Source organism: Gopherus evgoodei, chromosome 15 (assembly GCF_007399415.2).
Source record: "Gopherus evgoodei ecotype Sinaloan lineage chromosome 15, rGopEvg1_v1.p, whole genome shotgun sequence".
Lineage (NCBI taxonomy): Eukaryota > Metazoa > Chordata > Testudines > Testudinidae > Gopherus > Gopherus evgoodei.
Window position 1 is genome coordinate 23696105 of NC_044336.1, and position 18702 is coordinate 23714806.

General features: G+C 42.5%; 1 protein-coding gene across 1 annotated transcript in view; it reads right to left on the bottom strand.

Annotated features, from left to right (window-relative positions):
* The window catches only part of LOC115635400 (ATP-binding cassette sub-family A member 10-like), a 56105-nt gene that overhangs the window by 21588 nt on the left and 15815 nt on the right, over positions 1-18702 (bottom strand). The window contains exons 12-20 of the mRNA XM_030534086.1: positions 18024-18134; positions 15815-15990; positions 9772-9891; positions 8181-8319; positions 7171-7261; positions 6131-6270; positions 5211-5330; positions 2776-2977; positions 61-230 (exon numbers count right to left, since the gene is read on the bottom strand). Coding sequence (XP_030389946.1) covers positions 61-230; positions 2776-2977; positions 5211-5330; positions 6131-6270; positions 7171-7261; positions 8181-8319; positions 9772-9891; positions 15815-15990; positions 18024-18134 — 1269 coding nt within the window. The remainder of the gene's footprint in view (positions 1-60; positions 231-2775; positions 2978-5210; positions 5331-6130; positions 6271-7170; positions 7262-8180; positions 8320-9771; positions 9892-15814; positions 15991-18023; positions 18135-18702) is intronic.

Consider the following 18702-nt stretch of genomic DNA (forward strand, 5'->3'; position numbering starts at 1 on the left):
ATTTACAATGTACTCTGTTGTAGATTCCAACATTGACATTCTTAATTTCATTTTTCTCACCTGTATCATTGAGGACCAATAAGCTGGTGTGATGGGTTCGGTAGTGCTGCTGTCCAGGTTGGAGAAAATACATCTGAGGTGAAACCTTCATCGTATGGGCAACAGTGTCTTCATCAATTATTATCTTGAAGATCAGGCAAGGCAGTATAAGAAGACCACACACCAGTAATCTAAAATGGAAGAGTAGGTGATGAGTTAAAATATACATCCATTTATTAATCCATGGTGCCAAGTTGGCTAGAAAATCAAAATAAGATGCTTATACTCTCTTATCACCATGTTTTTGGCATCATACCAACTGATTTTCACAAACCTGCAGGCTTCTTAGAGCTAAAAGTCTAGCCATGCAACTCAGGGATGTGGAAGGATCACAAATCTTTAAGACAGTGCCCAGTCTCTGCCTATCATTTCTTCAACCCAGAGGTATGCCTGGCAGGGAGAAGCTTCAGGCAATCAAGTGCTCTGATGAGCAAACATAAACCATGCTTGCAGGGACAGTGAGCAAAATCAGAGCAGAAGATGGGGAGAGGTGCCATGGGGAAGGATGGCAGGAGGTTGGGGGGGGCAGGGAAGAGGCTGAGGATGGCATACAGGTAAGAATTTGGGACTGTGTCCAGAGACAAATGACAAAGCCCTGGGGAAAGAGCGGAGCTTTGAAAATTTCTACAGTGGGTGACAAGAAATTCTTCTAATATGGCTACCCCACATTCTTACTGGACCATGTGGCTGCCTAGGCAGATTATAGAAAAACACAGTGCCAGGTATAGCGACTTCTAGCTTCCACTTTGGCGACCGGCAGCCAGAACCTCAGAAGCTGCTGCCCTTCACCCTGCTGGGGCCACCACCCTTCACAGACCTGGTATCAGACTCATTTCTCCCTATATTAGCTCTGTCATTTAAGAACCTGGTATCTACTTATGTTATCCCATTGGTGTTGCTTCTTTCCCTCAAACAATTATGAGAATAAGTGGAGCTGTGGGAGAAACCAGAATGTCTGTTTCACAAGAAATTCAGTCATTTCAAATTTTGTTTTCATTCCAAACGGGAGCAAAATGTTCAATTTTGAAATTTCCCACAAAATATTTTCAAAAAGTTGTTTTGGAGTAAATGTTTCCTTTTGATTTCCTTATTATTCACAATACAATATAAAGTCAACTTTCAAAACAAAAGGGCATTCTGAAAGAAAAAAGTAAAATGTTCCATTCCAAAAATGTCAAAGCGGAGCATTTTTAAATGCTTTATTTTGGTGAGGGGTTTTGGCCCCACAAAACAAAATTTCATACAATCTGACACGTGCCCATGGAAAGTTTCGATTCTGATGAAATGACATTTTCCAATGACAAAATGTTCAGCAGGAAAATTTTCAACCAGCTCTAACAATACAGTCTCAAGAACTGCGATTGTCCTTTCAAAGGACAAACCAGCTTCAGCCTTAATAAAAAATTATATTATCAAAGATGTGCTCAGGCCTCAAAGTTCAGATCCAGACACATCTGGGGTCTGGTGATTTATGATTTTGGTTTGGCCCGTTTCTAATTAAAATGATGTCTAAGTCAAACGGGCCAAACCACATGCACAGTCTCTCCTCTGCCTAGACTGGTGAATCTACTGTAGCAATTTTAAAACACATGTGAGTCCAATAGGGCCACTCTGCATTTGGTCAGTTGGTGTCTGGGAGGGAAGCAGAGCTCCCATCTACCTAGCATCAGGGAGACATAGTCTTGGGACCCAAGGCAAAGGCTCAGGAAGGGCTTTCACTTCCCTTTATTACCTTCCCAAAGATCACTTCCCTTCCTGCACCTGAGGTCCCTATCTCTTAGGCATGGTTCCTCAGTAAAGTAAAGCAAGATGCAGAAGAGTACAGGATCTGGGGTGACTTCCTTCTCCTGGTGAGATACACATGGTCTCTGAAACTTCTTGGAAGACTGGTTTAGCTGCCCTACTAAAATAACAAGAAAGTCTTTGTGTTTTGAACCCTCTCTCCCTTAAGGGAAAACTGAAAAAAAATTTAATAGGTTGAAAATAGTTTCTAAACTCTTCTTCCAGGTGGGTGGTATGAAAAACACACATGCCCCTAAACACAAATCTTTAAGCAAAGCTTCTCAAGCCAAAGTGAGATTACAGTGAAGTTTGCAGGGTTTACATGATTCTGCTTCTCTCACATATTCAAAGTACCCCCTTTCTGTTGGCTCAGACCTCTGTTTAGTTGCTTCCAGACAGCTAACAGGCCCAAGCTGTTTCCTGGCTGTGCTGATTAACGCTCACATTCCTGGTATGGAGAGAGCTAGAGCTTTCTAGTAAACCTCTTGTTTCCTTGGGACCCAGATGGCTGGTACATTTTGATACAGTGACCTTACTACAATACCTGAGCACAAGGGAATCCAAGGACCAAGTCCCCAAATTACATTTCGTTTGCAAAGCTGTAAGAAAGTCTCCTGTGGAATAGCAAAGCCACAGAAAATAACAGGCAGACAGAAACAGTGTTACAGCCAAGGGTATCGCTTCGTGAAGGTGCCATGAGCTGAAAAGTTGTTTCAGCTGCTTCTTGTTATTTACGGTGAATTCGCTGTTTAATCTGCAAGTTATTTTGAGTGCTGACAGACAAAATAAATACCAGTGAGAAACTTTTTCAGGGTTTTTTTTTTTTTTTGGCAGGTTCAGTCTGAGTTTGCTTTTGCTTTTCATATATAGGATCAGATACACTCTGGCACTTACATGGACCTAATAGCTTGACTCTCATGCTTTAGCTTTAAGAAGCGAATTCTTGCCAGGGCACAGACTTGCTGTCTCCAGAGGGCTCTGCCTCTTACAGTCGCCTTTCCAGTGTCTGAGAGTGACAGGAGACTTTGTTTCAACTCATGGGGAGAGAAGGTGTCTCTTTCCTCTTCTGCCTGCTCCTCACCGAAAACACCATAATCTAGGAGCAAAGAAAATTGGCTAGTTAAAGCCTAGTCCTTGTCATGGGGTGTTTGGAACACAGAAGTTCTTTTCTTTTAGCTTCGCTGAAGAGCAACATGGAATCAATCCCAGATTACAAATAAACAGGGTAGGAGGGGAATGATTTATCAAACAAATTGACTTAATCTGCATCTCATTGCCACATATTACAAATTCAGTCACCACTGATTAACCGTGGGACAATATATGTGTAAGTCCAGTGGCTAGAAGACCTAAAAAACTCATTACTGACACCTGTTGATGCAATGGGAGATGAGTGACCCAGAGCTGCTTGAGAACTCCGGATGGACAGAGGCTCCACGGGGCAGAGAGCAACTGCTAGCTAGCCAGGGGAAATGACAGAGTAGGCTAGGCCTCATTTGCATTTCAGTTATGTGACATCAACAGACATTTAGATTAAATTACGGCTCAGTTTTGAGTTTGAGGACAATAAAGTGCTATTGATCCTGTAGTTCTCAGACTTTTGTGCTGGTGACCCTTTTCACATAGCAAACCTCTGAGTGCGACCCCCATTGTAAATTAAAAACAGTTGTTTATATACTTAACACCATTATAAATGCTGAAGGCAAAGCGGGGTTTAGGGTGGAGACTGACAACTCGTGACCCCCCAATGTAATAACCTCACGACCCCCAGTTTGAGAACCCCTGGGTTAGACAGACATTTCCTCTGTTAAATCTACCTAGCAATATGCTGCATTTAATGAAGTTTAGGCACATGGGGAAATGTCTGGTTTGACTAGGCCACTTCTGTGGGTGCTAAGTGCATCAGCTCCCATTGATGCCAGTGGAAGCTGAGGATGCTCAGCATCTCACAGGCAGCATCAGAAGCAAGTTGCAGGATCATGTGTGTCATTTTTCACTGCAAATTGCAAAAAATAAAGAGTGAAAATATTAAGCAGTTATATCAATTGTTTGTAATGCAGCTCAGAATCAGCGGGACACCAAAATTTATAATCTGTATTTCCTCCATGGCCAATAGATTCATATTTCAATTTTTTACCATATTTAAATTTAATTTCTGTCTCAGGACCTTGTGACAAGGAGCTAGCTTTGTTTTACCTTGTAAGAAATCCTAATACATCCCCAATCATGGAAAACTCTGAGGGTATGTCTACATTGCAATAACGCAAGAAGCTGGCTTGGGTCTGTAACATTGCAGGGTAGATGTTCACTGAAGCCTGGTCTCTGGAACCCTCTCCCGTCACAGGATGGGTCTTAAAGCCTAGGTTGCACTGCAATTCTATAGCCCTACAACCTGAGCCCTGCAAGCCCAAGTCAGCTGACAGACTAGCTGCTGGTGTTTTATTGCAGTGTAGACATACCTAGAGGAACTGGAGTCAACTCTTAGACTCACTTTGGAACCAAAAGCCCCTTCCCTATGGTAGCAACAGCAGCTGTGCAGGGGATGCACTTCACTGTGCAAAACTCTGTTTTCAAATGTAAGCATTTAAGTTAAGGCACCCGATCCTGGATCTGAGTCTGGGGAGTAATTTCAGAAAAACTCTTGGGGGGGGCATAGTTGTGCCCACATGTAGAACATTATATGAGATTGTATTCTATCCTGCAAAGTTGTGGGAGGGGGAAAAAGTTGACCAAATCAACCTATGAAAATTCGGGGGGGCTGGGGGAGGCAAACCAACATTTGGGAAAGGTGCCACTGCCCTCTATAACAAATTATGCTCCTGATCTAAGTTCTCAAGTCAGAGTAGTACCCTTAACGGATATTTGGATACTGTGTTTGGAAATGGCTACTCAACTCAGAGGCTGAAGTTTCAAACTTTTAGTCCTACAGGACATATCAAACTATTACTAAGTTGCAGCGCTGATGAGTCACATCAGCATGTGTGTCTGACACTAGTGAGCTTAATTTTTTTTGGCAAGTTTGGGAGTGCTCTGTTTAATTTGAGATCCGCCATCTAATTGGCTATGACCAGAATGAAATTCAGGATTCCAGGCAGTTATTTTAGAAATGTGAAAAGAACTGTTTCAAAAATCAGGAAAGATGCCTTCAGGATGCTTTCAGTCGAACAGAAAATATCATAAGGTTACTTATTTGGATTTATCTGATCCATGATATTGGGACAAATCCTACTGCTCTTATTAGACAAAACTCCCATTCATTTCAATGAGAATTTTGCCTCTATAAAGACTGGGTTATCCTTTTCACTCTAGACAGTATTGGACTTTTTTACCTGCTTGATCAATTGTTGCTTCTTCTTCCAGTGTCAGGAACACATCAGCCAGGGTTGTCATGGAAATGCCGTAACTCAGAATCTCCCGGCACACATGAGTGTCTAGATCACAGAACAGTTCTAGAACACAAAAATATCTAACAGTTGCATTCTTATAGTTGCATATTTTTAAGCTTTAAGAACAGAGTGGCTGCTAAATACTTTGGGCCAAATATGGATTCACCTAGGCCTCCATCATGACTGGATTTAGGCATTTAAACAGTTAAGTGACAAAAAACAGTTCTCCAGGCTGTTTTATGGAGAGTGGATATCCAACCAACCTGATACAGATGCTCGCTGGGAAGGTGTGCACAATACAATAATTATAGTTTCAACTTGTACATCACCTTTCATCTTAGGATCTCCAAGTCCTTCACAAACATGCTCTAGTCCAGACAGGAATTATTTTGGGGAAGTTTTCCTGCTGTGTTATACAGGAAGTCAGACTACTAGATAATCACTGATTGTCTTAGAATCTATGAATCTGTGTATTAAGCCTCACAGCTCCCTTGTGAGGGAGTTGTTATATCTTGACTCTGCAGATGTGGAAATGGAGGAACATAGCATGTAACTATGTCCTGCCAAAGGTGTAGAGGTGTCAGAAAACCAGATCTTTCGTATTTTATTCACACTACCACCTGTCTCCTCCAGCCCTTTCTGTTAATTATCTTTTTCCTTAAAAAGATATGGTAAAACAGGGTTGCTCGGCTTAAGAGACAATTGGCATAAAATAATGAAGGCAAAACATTAACAGAAAAAAAAAGTTCAGACAGCTTCACGTATGGATATTTTCTTCCAGGAGTCTTTTAGATTTGTTCTGAAACTTCTCTGCTACAATGACATCCTAAAAAGTCACTCTTAAATTACAAAGTGATAGTTACCAGGGAACTTATCCACGTTTTCAAAGGGCAGCATGTAAATCAGTTCTTCATGACTCTGCCCAGATAACTTAGCATTGGAAATATGCTGCTGGACCAGAGATGTCATTTTTGCAGAATCACAAGAGTCATTGATGTGCAGGCTGGAAAGGAAAGAAAAAGGAAATATTTGTAACTGTGCTTCTTCTGTTCATCTTGGAACAATCCAACAAATCCAGAAATGTTCAGCCAACCACTTAATAAGTTGTTGGAAAAAGTTAAGTCTTTTGAAGAAAGTTCAGAAACGAATTGTCCACTAGCATATGTATAACAAGATTTCTAATCACGCAACTATTCGGCATTTGGAATGTTAGCTGTTTAAATTATCAAGGGTTCTGTTTCTCTCAAACAAATGGAGAAGTCCAGAGTTTTTGCCAGGCCCCATAATGCTAAATGACAGAGATTTATCAATAGTAAAACATTTCTTCTTGGAAGTCTCAAAACTCCCTTTCATTCTGTGACCCATGCTGACTTCTCTGGGTAGCACTCCTTCATATGAGTGAGGGTTTGCAGAATGACCATTCCAAATCCTGAGGCCCTGATGCAACTCTTATGCATGCAAAGTTCCCATTCAAGTTATTGAGAGTTTCCTTTAGTAACAATTCTTATGAATAATGGAGCAAAAGCTGGGAAAAGGACAATACCAACCAACCTTATGTCCTCTGGTTATCTATATACTTTATTGTTAATCAATGCCAATTTTAGACATGAATGAATAAACTGTTTTGCACATTTTTTATTTTTTTACTCATGTGTGAAAATATCTTTTTCTTTTAGTACCAGTCAGAGAACTAAAATTAACAGATGTTCAGTACTCAGACAGATAAAATACATAGCTGAGAAAGATCCTTAATATACAGACGACAACACTAATACATATCAGTACGGTGTACATTAATTTTGACAATATAGAGACTATTATTCCCTTCACTGCCCCCCCCCGAAATATAGAACCAAAATGTACTCAAAATGGATCCCTTTAACACAAGCTCAGTATACTGCACCTTAAGTGATAACCGATTCCCCATTTTCTCTTCAGAAAGAGAGAAGAGCCAACACACTTTAACCTCCCATGGGAGATAAAAGCTTTCCGGTCTAAAAAAACAGAAACAAAATAATTTGTACCATAGAGCTAAAATGGGAGATTGTTTCTCACTAGAGAGAAAAAATGAGTGAGGGGAGACATAAGTGTCTATAAATAAGTGCTTGCAATGTTATTGAAGCTGTGTTGGTCCCAGGACATGAGATAGACAAGGTGTGTGAGGTAATATCTTTTACTGGACCAATTTCTGTTTGTGGAAGAGACACATTTTCAAGCTTCACAGAGCTTTCCTTTAGGCCTGTGAAAGACCCGAAGAAGAGCTCTGCGAAGCATGAAAGCTTGTTATTTCCACCAACAGAAATTGGTCCAGTAAAAGATATTACCTCCCTGACCTGGTCTGTCTTATAAATAAATGGATATACTAAAGACAGCACAGACTAACCTGCTCAACAGTCAGGACAGAACAAGTTATGACATTGAGAGCAGGGCAGGAACTGGCTTTTCCATTTCATGGGAAATTCTTAGATTTTGAACTTTTTTCTGTTCCAAAATGGAATGAAAAGAAAAACCAAAATGCAATTCTGGGAAAAAAAATTCATGTAAACTGAAACATTTTATTTGGATAACATCAAAATGTTTCATTCCAATATTTACTTTTTACATTTTATATTACATAATGTAAAATTTTAAAATATTGAAATGAAAAATCCTTTCGAACTGGAAAATTGAAATGTTCCATTCCAAAAAGGTCATTATCAGAATGCTCTATTCCATATTTTTTTCCTAAATGAAATTTTGTCAAAGCGGACACACTTCCGCAATGCATTTTCCTTTCGACCAATTGGCATTTGCTGACAGAACAATGTTCCAGTGGAAAATTTCTGGCCCGGAAAATGACATCCGTGTTACTATCATCATCATCATCATCATCATCATCATCTCCTCTCGGGTAATGAGAAATCCAGTGCTCACCAGCAATAATATCTGCCTCATCCGTTAACTGGGTACTGAACAGGGTTACTCTGTTAGCTTTATGCTCCTTCAGTAGGCTCCATACATGGTATCTGGAACTGATATCCAATCCAGCAGTTGGCTCATCTAATATCAAAACCTGCCAGGAGGAAAAAATAAAACATTCCATTTCAGCCACATGAAAGACTCTGTGACCGGGTCACAGATTCTGACGTTTAGGATCGAACGTTTAGCGGAGTGTTCAGGCTTTTAATGGGACTGAAGCATCTAAATCCAACACTTCCTGCAGAAAACATTATATTCAAATAAGGAAAGAGAATTAAATCGATAGATACAGCTCTATTTATACAGATGCTAAGTGCACTCATCTAGGGTGACCGGACAGCAAATTGAAAAATTGGGACAGAGGGTGTGGGGGGAAGGGGGTAATAGGAGCCTATATAAGAAAAAAAAACCCAAAATTGGGTCTGTCCCTATAAAATCGGGATATCTGGTCACTCTACTCTCATCTCCCATTGGGTGCGTTCTTGCCTGGGTAAGCAAGAGATCCTGGCCCATGCAATCATGATTCTCTCTGCAGGGCCTTGACATGAAATTGCCACCAGTATCTCTGGACCAGAAGAGGTAGCATGCATACCTTAATACCCATGACTGATCCCCTAGATTCGACTGAGGATCTGAACCCCACAACACTGCACTGGTGCGGGGTTCAGCTTGTACTGTTCATTGTCAGCCCGCACTGAAACTGAAATTGCATTTGAGGTCAGAGCCACAGCTACAGTGAGATCACAGAGAAAGGCTTAACAAGTCTGAGCTGTTCCTGAATGCTGTCCTACACTGCATATGTACAGGCTTGGCTAGCACAACTGGCTAGGCCAGGGCAAAGATGACTCTCAGTGATCTATGGTGTAGCACCCTCTGGAGAGACCAGAAACCTCACCAATCTGTATGGGGCTGGGAAAGGGCAGTCACTCCCTGGGAAGAGGAAGGAGCATTTGGAGCTAGTACCCAGAGCAAGGAGGGGGAGGAAGCAGCCCAGGGAAGGAGTAGTGAGGACTGGGAGAAGAAAGCCCTGAACTGCTGGGCTGAGGGTCCCTGGACTGGAAGCCCGAATAAAGGATAGGCCCAGGTTCCCCTCCCAGCCACCGAGGGCGTGGCATAGACCGGCGGTGCAGTGAACGGGAAGACTGCCTGGGTCACTGTGGGAGTGACAGAGAATTGAAGGACTGTACCCCAAGAGGGAGGACCGTTCAGTAACCTAGCTGAAGGGCTGAGTCACAAAGAGGGTGCTGCGGGGTTCCGGGAATGAGAGAGGAGCTGCAGAGACAGTGTGACAGCATGCAAAGGGGTGGCGACCTCAAGAGCTAAGCCCCGGAGCGACCAAGAGGTGGCACCAGTCTAGCGGTGAGTGGTGCAATCCATAGCATGCACACAGACGGTGATGGCCTGTGACCAGGTTCCAACAGATAATAAATAGCATAATGAAAAGCACAGTTCTTCAAAGTAAATCAGCAGCTTCTGGAGACTTTCACCGGTCTGTCTGCCTTCCTCTCAGCAGGGTGTCCTACCAACAGGTTGATGTTAATCTTACCTGCGGGTCTCCTAAAATGGCAATTCCAAGTGTCAGCTTTCTTTTCTCGCCACCGCTTAAGCTGCTAGCTTGGCAGTCCTGGATGTGTTCTATTTTCAACATAGTCAAAACTTTTTGGACCTAGGGAACAGAAAACATCCTGGTTTCAAGCTCGTCATTTAAGATATTCCTCAGAGCTATTTGTTGTATCCCAAACAGCACATTAGACACAGCAGCAGCACAGGAACTGGGTTACAAAAAATTACTGAGTGTCAGTAATTGACTATGAAACCAACGTTACACCCCAAAACACTTGCTGAGCTCCATGTAGTCATTCTGGGATACAATTTCCAGTGTGGCCAATTCTTGAGATTGTATTGCAGGTCTCACAACATGGGGTATTTGTCTTAAAGCCCCAGCTGGTGAAATCAAATTATTTCATGAGAATCTCAGCTTCCTTTCCCCCACCCCAAAAGTAAAGCAAAATTAAAGAACCCAATATTTATTATTATTTTTAAAATCTGATGACTTTTAAGCCAATCTCATCGGTTTGGGTGTGGGTGGGGTCTGACATGTTTTTGAAGACTTGAAGCTGGCAGTATTCGGTATAATCACTAAATAACGGCACATCCAGAAGTGGCATCTTAGGGAACTTTGTAAGAAAATCACCATTGCTATATGAAGAGACACAATACAGTGTAGAGTCATTCTGTGTCCCCTGGGTAGCCTCCTGCCATTGGAGCCCTGCTGAGCCTGCCATTGGTTTGGTTTTTTTGCAGGGTGGGGGGAGGAGGGGTTGGGCAGTGAGTTCAGTCCCAGCTGGAAATGCCTCCCTGCACTGCATCAACCATGGTGAGCTGAAGTAAGCTCAGCTCAGTACATTTAAAAGGGGCTGGGGTACTCCCATGGGAGGCAGAGTGAGAGGTCTGCTGACAAGAGACCATGACTGAGGGCTCGGAGACATAAAAGTGGCCTTGTCTACAACGTTCGTTTGGATTTTTATTGTCGGTTTGAAGTTTACACACGGCTGAGCAGCAGGAATGGAACAGGGCCAAGAACTCTGCTGGCTGGTGTTACTTTGGTTTAAATAGAACTTTGTGAATAAAAGTTTTATGTTCATTATCTTCATAAATGAGGGGTTTCCCAGGGGTCTGTTTTGGGACTGGCTCTGTTCAATATCTTCATCAATGACTTAGATATTGGCATAGAAGGATGCTTATTAAGTTTGCAGATGATACCAAACTGGGAGGGATTGCAACTGCTTCGGAGGATAGGGTCATAATTCAAAATGATCTGGAAAAATTGGAGAAATGGTCTGAGGTAAACAGGATGAAGTTTAATACAGACAAATGCAAAGTGCTCCACTTAGGAAGGAACAATCAGTTTCACACATAAAGAATGGGAAGAGACTGTCTAGGAAGAAGTATGGCAGAAAGGGATCTAGGGGTTATAGTGGGCCACATGCTAATTATGAGTCAACAGTGTGATGCTGTTGCAAAAAAAAGCAAACGTGATTCTGGGATGCATTAACAGGTGTGTTGTGAGCAAGACACGAGAAGTCATTCTTCCTCTCTACTCTGCGCTGGTCAGGCCTCAACTGGAGTATTGTGTCCAGTTCTGGGCAGTGCATTTCAAGAAAGATGTGGAGAAATTGGAGAGGGTCCAGAGAAGAGCAACAAGAATGATTAAAGGTTTAGAGAACATGACCTATGAAGGAAGGCTGAAAGAATTGGGTTTGTTTAGTTTGGAAAAGAGAAGACTGAGAGGGGGACATGATAGCACTTTTCAGATATCTAAAAGGGTGTCATAAGGAGGAGGGAGAAAACTTGTTCACCTTAGCCTCTAAGGATAGAACAAGAAGCAACGGGCTTAAATTGAAGCAAGGGAGGTTAAGGTTGGACATTAGGAAAAAGTTCCTAACTGTCAGGGTGGTTAAACACTGGAATAAATTGTCTAGTGAGATTGTGGAATCTCAGTCTCTGGAGATATTTAAGAGTAGGTTAGATAAATGTCTATCAGGGATGGTCTAGACAATATTTGGTCCTGCCGTGAGGGCAGGGGACTGGACTCGATGATCTCTCAAGGCCCCTTCCAGCCCCAGAATTTGTGAATGAATAAATGATGTGGATAATAACAAGGAGAGAACACTTATAAAGTTTGCAGCTGATACCAAACTGGGACGGGTTGCAAGTGCTTTGAAGAGCAGGATTAGAATTCCAAATGATCTTGACAAACTGGAAATATGGCTGTGGAATCTCTCTCACTGGAGTTTTTTAAGAACAGGCTAGGCAAACACTTGTCCGCCATGGTATAGAACAGGGGCTCTCAAACTGGGGGTCGGGACCTCTAAGAGGGTCGTGAGGTTATTACATGGGGAGGTCGTGAGCTGTCAGCCTCCACCCCAAACCCCTCTTTGCCTTCAACATTTATAATGGCGTTAAATATATAAAAAAGTGTTTTTAATTTATAAAGGGGGTTGCACTCAGACTCACTATGTGAAAGGGGTCCCCAGTAATGATTCTGTGCTTAGCAGGGACTTCTTGTGAACAATCTCACCAGCCGCTCGATCCCCAGCCCTACCTAATGCATAAATTCTTGCCTTACTCAGGAACCTGAATGTGGTTCCTGCTAAAGGCATGTTAACTGTAGGGCAGCATGTTCTAGTGTAGAGGCCATGTGGATCTGTAGTATGATGAGTGGAACTGGAGAAAGGAGGTAAGGTTTTAAGAGGAACCTAGTTTGGTGGGACACGAAGGGCTCTGCAAAGTGCCACGTCAGGTGCTGTTAATGATACAGGGTCCTTGGTTAGAGTAAAAGGCTCGGAGTTCAGAGACCTGGATTCTATTCCTGGTTCTGCTATTGGTTTTCACAGGACAACTCACAGCTCGCTGTCTCAGTTTCTTCAACTGCAAAATTGCTGGGTATGGTAATACTCACTAAGCTCTCACATGAAAGTGCTATAGAAATGCAGATTCATTATTATTGTTAATCTTTGTCAGGGCCACGAAACAACTAATTAATGACAAACTGAACAAGTGTGACTATCGGAAACTTCCACCACCATTGAGGAATTTGTAGCTTGAGATTGTTTCAATTCGCTAACATGACACATGTTAATGTAACTCTCAATGCAATGTTTTCATTCGGTCTTATTTAACAAGCAGATACACAGCAACAACAAAGATTTATTTTGGAAACAAAGCCAGTTACATAGAACACAGAAAACCCTCTCTGAAACTCATTGTAGAATTATCCTTGGGTTTAAATTTGCTGTTGGAAGTTCATGGACACATGAACAAAATGTTCAATGATTTCACTAACTAGTTTCCTGCTGGCTATTGTAGCTAAATCAAATATGCAAACAGTTACTGTTTGTTTCCTGCTGAAAGCCAAACAATATAGTTTGAATCTTTGGACTCTGTGTGCCTGGCCAATGGCTGTAACAGAGTCAATAGAAAAGGGAACATCTGGTAGTGGAGTGATCAGTTTCAGAGCTGTTTCATAAGCTGGAAGGAAGTATGTGGATTGCACAATGAGAGAAATGTGGATTTCCAGGTCCCCCCACACTCTCAAATAATCACCCAATTGTCTCTAAGATATGGGTGGTACAGATATCTGCCCTGAATGCCTAACCAACTTCCCTGCAAGAATCATCTTTGATTTTGATCCATGAAATTAGAATTTAAAAGACCCCCTACTGGAAGACCTAAAACATGATGGCTGGATAGTGTCAGACATTTGTCCCTCGCAGGCATCACCATAAAGCACCAGACTTGGCTCAGCTGGGCATAGGGCACCCAAAAATTTGGGGCACCCTGGGCTTAGTGTCCACCTCCCAACTCTTCCTATCCCTGTTCTGACCCTTCCTGCAGGCTCCCACCACAGCTGGGTGGGGATCTAGTACTTAAAAGTGAAAAAGCCTCCAGCCTGTCAGACCTATTAGCACAACACTGAAACTGTTAAAAAGCCATTCAAGGGGTAATGAAGCCATTTAACAGGCATTTGCCAACCCCAGGTATATACCATCAGTTTCAGGATTTACTGACAAAAACAGTTGTGCATGACTGTAATATCAGAACATGTTAGTCTACAGGACCATAGTTAAAAATTTGCTTTAAGAATATTTCATTAGTATGTTGCTGAAGATTATAAAATCACATCTCTAAAAATCCTTTCACAGATTTTTAGATGCACAATCTGAGTATTCATCTTTAGCCTTAAATGCTTGGATCTCCAGACATACTTTTTTAAAATAAATCCTTCAAAAGACCCCCCTGATCTAAAATACACATGAGAGCCCAGGCTGCCGTCGGGCATAGGGGCCCAAATTTAATAATACTGCCTAGTGCCCCATAAATCCTAAGGTTCAGGAAAGAACGTAATGGAGGTGCATAATAACGCATTTGGTAGCCTCCATGCACTCCAGATAACATGCAAACTAACCTAATAGAACTTTCCAGGATATGTCCACACTGCAAAGGAAACCCCACAGCACCAAGTCGTAGATCCTGGGTCAACTGACTCAGGCGCGCAGAGTTTAGGCTGCAGGGCTCAAAATAGCAGTGTAGACGTTTCTGCTAAGGCTGGAGCCTGGGCTCCAAATCCTCCTCCCTCATTGGGCCTCAGAGGCTGGGCTCCAACCCAAAATAGGAACATTCACACTGCGCTTTTTAGCCCTGCAGCCCGAGCCCTGCAAGGCCAAATCAACTGACCTGGGCTTTGAGGCTTGGCACCGCGGGTTTTTCTTTGAAGTGTAGACATACCCCATGTATCTTTTGATCCCTGAGAATAACCCTACCTTTACAAGAGATGAACTCCTGCATTGACAAAAAAGGCATTTTATCCCCACAATAGAAATAAAAGAGAACATTTGAAAGGTCACACTAATAAATTACTTTAATTAACAATGGGAAGGATGTAATATGATGATTCATATCTTCTCAGTCAGAGGTGCCAGTACCAGGTATGCAAGGCCCTCCTACTTTTTAACATGGGCGTAGTTTGGGAGGCAGGGGGCTGTGTTGCCCCTACCGTCCCCAAACTGCAAGCCTCAGGTTGCATGGAGCGGCACCGGTAGGGGCTGTGCTTCGTGGAGCAGGAGCTGATGAGGTGACCAGCTCCCTCAAAGTGAAGTACAGCCCCTGCCGATGGTGCCAGACTCATCCCAGTGAGGGGGCCGAGGTGGGCCTTAGCCCCCCCATCACCATGTGGCCCAGCCCCTTTCTGTGGCCCTGCCCTTGCTTCTCCACTGGGTTGGGGTAAGACCTGCCCAGGGAGCTCAGGACCCTCCACTTGCCCTGGGTGGTGTGCCCCAGGGGGTGTGGATGTGGACCAAAGGCTACCCTCAGGCACCCCAACCCCCCGTCCACAGCAGGTGGAGGGCCTGGGTTTCCCCACAGCAGCCTCGGCTCCCTTAGTAGCTCTTACCACTGCTTGGCTCTGGTTACAGCCAGGCCGGGGGATAGGACCTCAGGGGGAAGAGGAGGAGCAGGAGATGAGGCCATGCAGAGAGGCAGGGCCTTGAATTCCCCCTCCCCGCTGCTCCTACCAGGCTTCCAGGACTCCTGCTCAGAGTTTCAGATCCTTTTGGATAAATGTACAAACCTGGCCTCTGACCTTGTGCTGAGAGCCCTGGGGAGATAGGATGGACGAGTAGATACGGCACTGGACTAGAAGTGCCGCCACCTACTATGTAAGCTTAGGCAAGTCACTTCACCTCACTGTGTCCCCTCCCAACTTATCTCCGTCTTGTCTATTTAGACGTAAGCTTTTTGGGACAAGGGCAAGATTGTCTCTTTCAATAGCACAGTGGGGCACTGATCTCGCTTATAGGATCACTTACAGGTTAAAATGCAAACAAATAATAATTTGCTAGAACAAATGGAGTGTGTGTGTACTGTGCCAATGCTATTTGTATGTGTAAATGGGGTCATTTGGATACTTCTATGAGTATCCTTATAAAATGGTGCATATAAAGTTAGAGACCAGTGTGAAAATTTGGCCCTTTAAGTCTAGTCAAAGGCCAGGTTTCTCACCAGTCATCTTCCATATGAAACATACTTACCTCTTGTTCAACCTCTTTTAGCGGAATCCCTTTGATTTTAGCAAAAATTCTTAGATTTTCTTTCACTGTTAAAACTTCAAACTGAACGTTAAATTGTGGGCAAACTCCAATTATTTTCCTAATTTCTTCCAAGTCCTCCATTTCAGTCACTTTGTATTTATATATCATGGCAGAGCCTGCAAAGGTAAACACGAAGAACAGAAAGCATAACATGCTGTTAGAATGCATGGTATGTCAGACATTGATAATGAAATCTGAGCAAAAGTATCTATCCTTATAACCTGGATGAAAGAAAACTGGATATTTCCAATGAGTTGCTTCCACAGTAGATGTAACTCACTAGTATGTATCCCACAAAAGCATTAACCCAATTTACCAGATGAAATTTTCTTACATGATCTTGTTTTAAGAAAATGAATAAATCGACTAAAATGTTATCAACAGAAGAAATCATTTGCCAGGTATTTTGTACAGTGTGCCAGATTTGCAGACAGTGCAAATATTTTGCTTTCTTGTGATAATTTAAGGCTGTGCAAAAATAAAAGGAAAATATACATACATGCAAATGCTAACCAAATGTTTTCAAACTTCAGGAAACAGATGAAATTTTAGGAGAAAGTTTTGGTCAACTCTTATTTTATTCTAACCAATTCACCCATTCCCCGTTCTTCATCTGCTTGAAATAAGGGGAGTCTCTGGGACGGGAGGAGAGGAAATTGGGCTTAGTACATGATATAGAAACTTTTGTACTTGGAGAAGATAGAGGAGGACTAGTTTGCAGGGTGTGGAAACATAAGAATGTAAGATCGGCCATACTGGGTCAGACCAAAGGTCCATCTAGCCCACTATCCTGTCTTCCGACAGTGCCCAATGCCAGCTGCCCCAGAGGGAATGAGAAAAACAGGATCATCAAGTGATCCATCCCGTCACCCATTCCCAGCTTCTGGCAAACTGAGGGTAGAGACTCCATCCCTGCCCATCCTGGCTAGTAGCCACTGATGGACCTATCCTCCATGAATTTATTTAGTTCTTTTTTTAACCCTTTACAACATCCCCTGGCAAACAGTTCTACAGGTTGACTGTGTATTGTGTGAAGAAATGCTTCCTTTTGTTTCTTTTAAACCTGCTGTCTATTAATTTCATTTGGTGACACCTAGTTCTTACGTTATGAGAAGGAGTAAATAACGCTTCCTTATTTACTTTCTCCACATCAGTCATGATTTTATAGGTCCCAATTCCAACCCCTAGGGGATACCACTATTTACCTCTCTCCATTCTGAAAACTGAACCTTTATACCTACCCTTTGTTTCGTATCTTTTAACCAGTTGTTACCAATCCATGAGTGGATCTTCCTTCTTACCCCATAACAGTGTACTTTGGTGATGTACCTTGTCAAAGGCTTTCTAAAAATCTAATTATACTATATCCACTGGATCCCGCTTGTCCACATGCTTCTTGACCCCCTCTCAAAGAATTCTAGTAGATTGGTGAGGCATGATTTCCCTTTACAAAACCATGTTGACTCTTCCCCAACAAATTATGTTCATCTATGTGTTTGACAATTGTGTTCATTACTATAGTTTCAACCAGTTTGCCTGGTACTGAAGTCAGACTTACCAGCCTGTAGTTGTCGGGATCACCTTTGGATCCCTTTTTAAAACTTGGCATCACATTAGCTATCCTTCAGTCATTTGGTACAGAAGCTGATTCTAATGATAGGTTACAGACTACAGTTAGTAGTTCTGCAATTTCAGATTTGAGTTCCTTCAGAACTCTTGGATGAATACCATCTTGTCCTGGTGACTTATTACTGTTTAGTTTATCAATTTGTTCCAAAACCACCTCTAATGACACCTCAGTCTGGGACATCACACCCGCTTCCCTGCTATGAAAATGTAGGAGTATAGGAATTGTCATACCATATTAGATCAGTGGTCTATCTACTGTAATGTTCTATCTTTGACAGTAGCCAGTATCAGATGCGTCAGAGGAAGGTTCAAGGAGCTCCTTAGTGGAGTGACATTCATTTCCAGCTCATTGACAGCACATGGGTATTCCCATCTACTCATAATCACACATATCTATTGTGCCTTTCCACATATAACCATAAATTGTTCATTCCTTCCGAGAGCCAGAAGGTGTGTGTAGGTGGGGAAAAAAATCACACATTGATAACCTTACCTTCAGCTTGACATTAGATAATTTTACCTTCTGAAGGTGGACAAAGTCCACTCAGGATGTTCAGTAGCGTACTTTTCCCAGCTCCGCTGTGACCAAGTAATGCAGTGATCTGGCCTTCATAGACATTAAGCAACAAACCTAATATAAAAAAATGGTATTGGTGAGAAGGTAAAGCAAAGAAAGTTTAAACCAGAGAAGGGCTATGATTTAGGATTAAAAATCCCCCAAGCTTCAGGTACTACAGATAACTGGGTAATTGATCTAGCTAATATTACCACACAAGACATCTGCAAAGTTGCTTAAGCTGAAGCACGTCTAATGTAAACAGGAGTGAGCTGCTCTGGGATTTCTGCATGAGGGGTCTTGATTTGGAAACTTCCCCACCTTGGCATGCCAGAGCTAGGATTTGTTAATCTTTTCCATTATGCTGGAGAGTAGAGCTAGGAGGTTTGTGGATGTTGACGGGCTGCCTGTATATTGTATGGAGGGTTCAGATTTGTGGGATACGTGCCCAGAGAATGAAATAGGCTAAATAGTACGCACAACAAACTGGGTACCTGGGCCCCAAAAAGTTCCTTTTTCACACATAATTATTAATAGCTGTCAAAATCCTGGTTGAATCTCATTTTTGTATTTATAAATGGTGTCCATCACCTTGGTATCTGGGTGCCTCTCAGGGACTAAAAATACCCATGGGGATGGCATG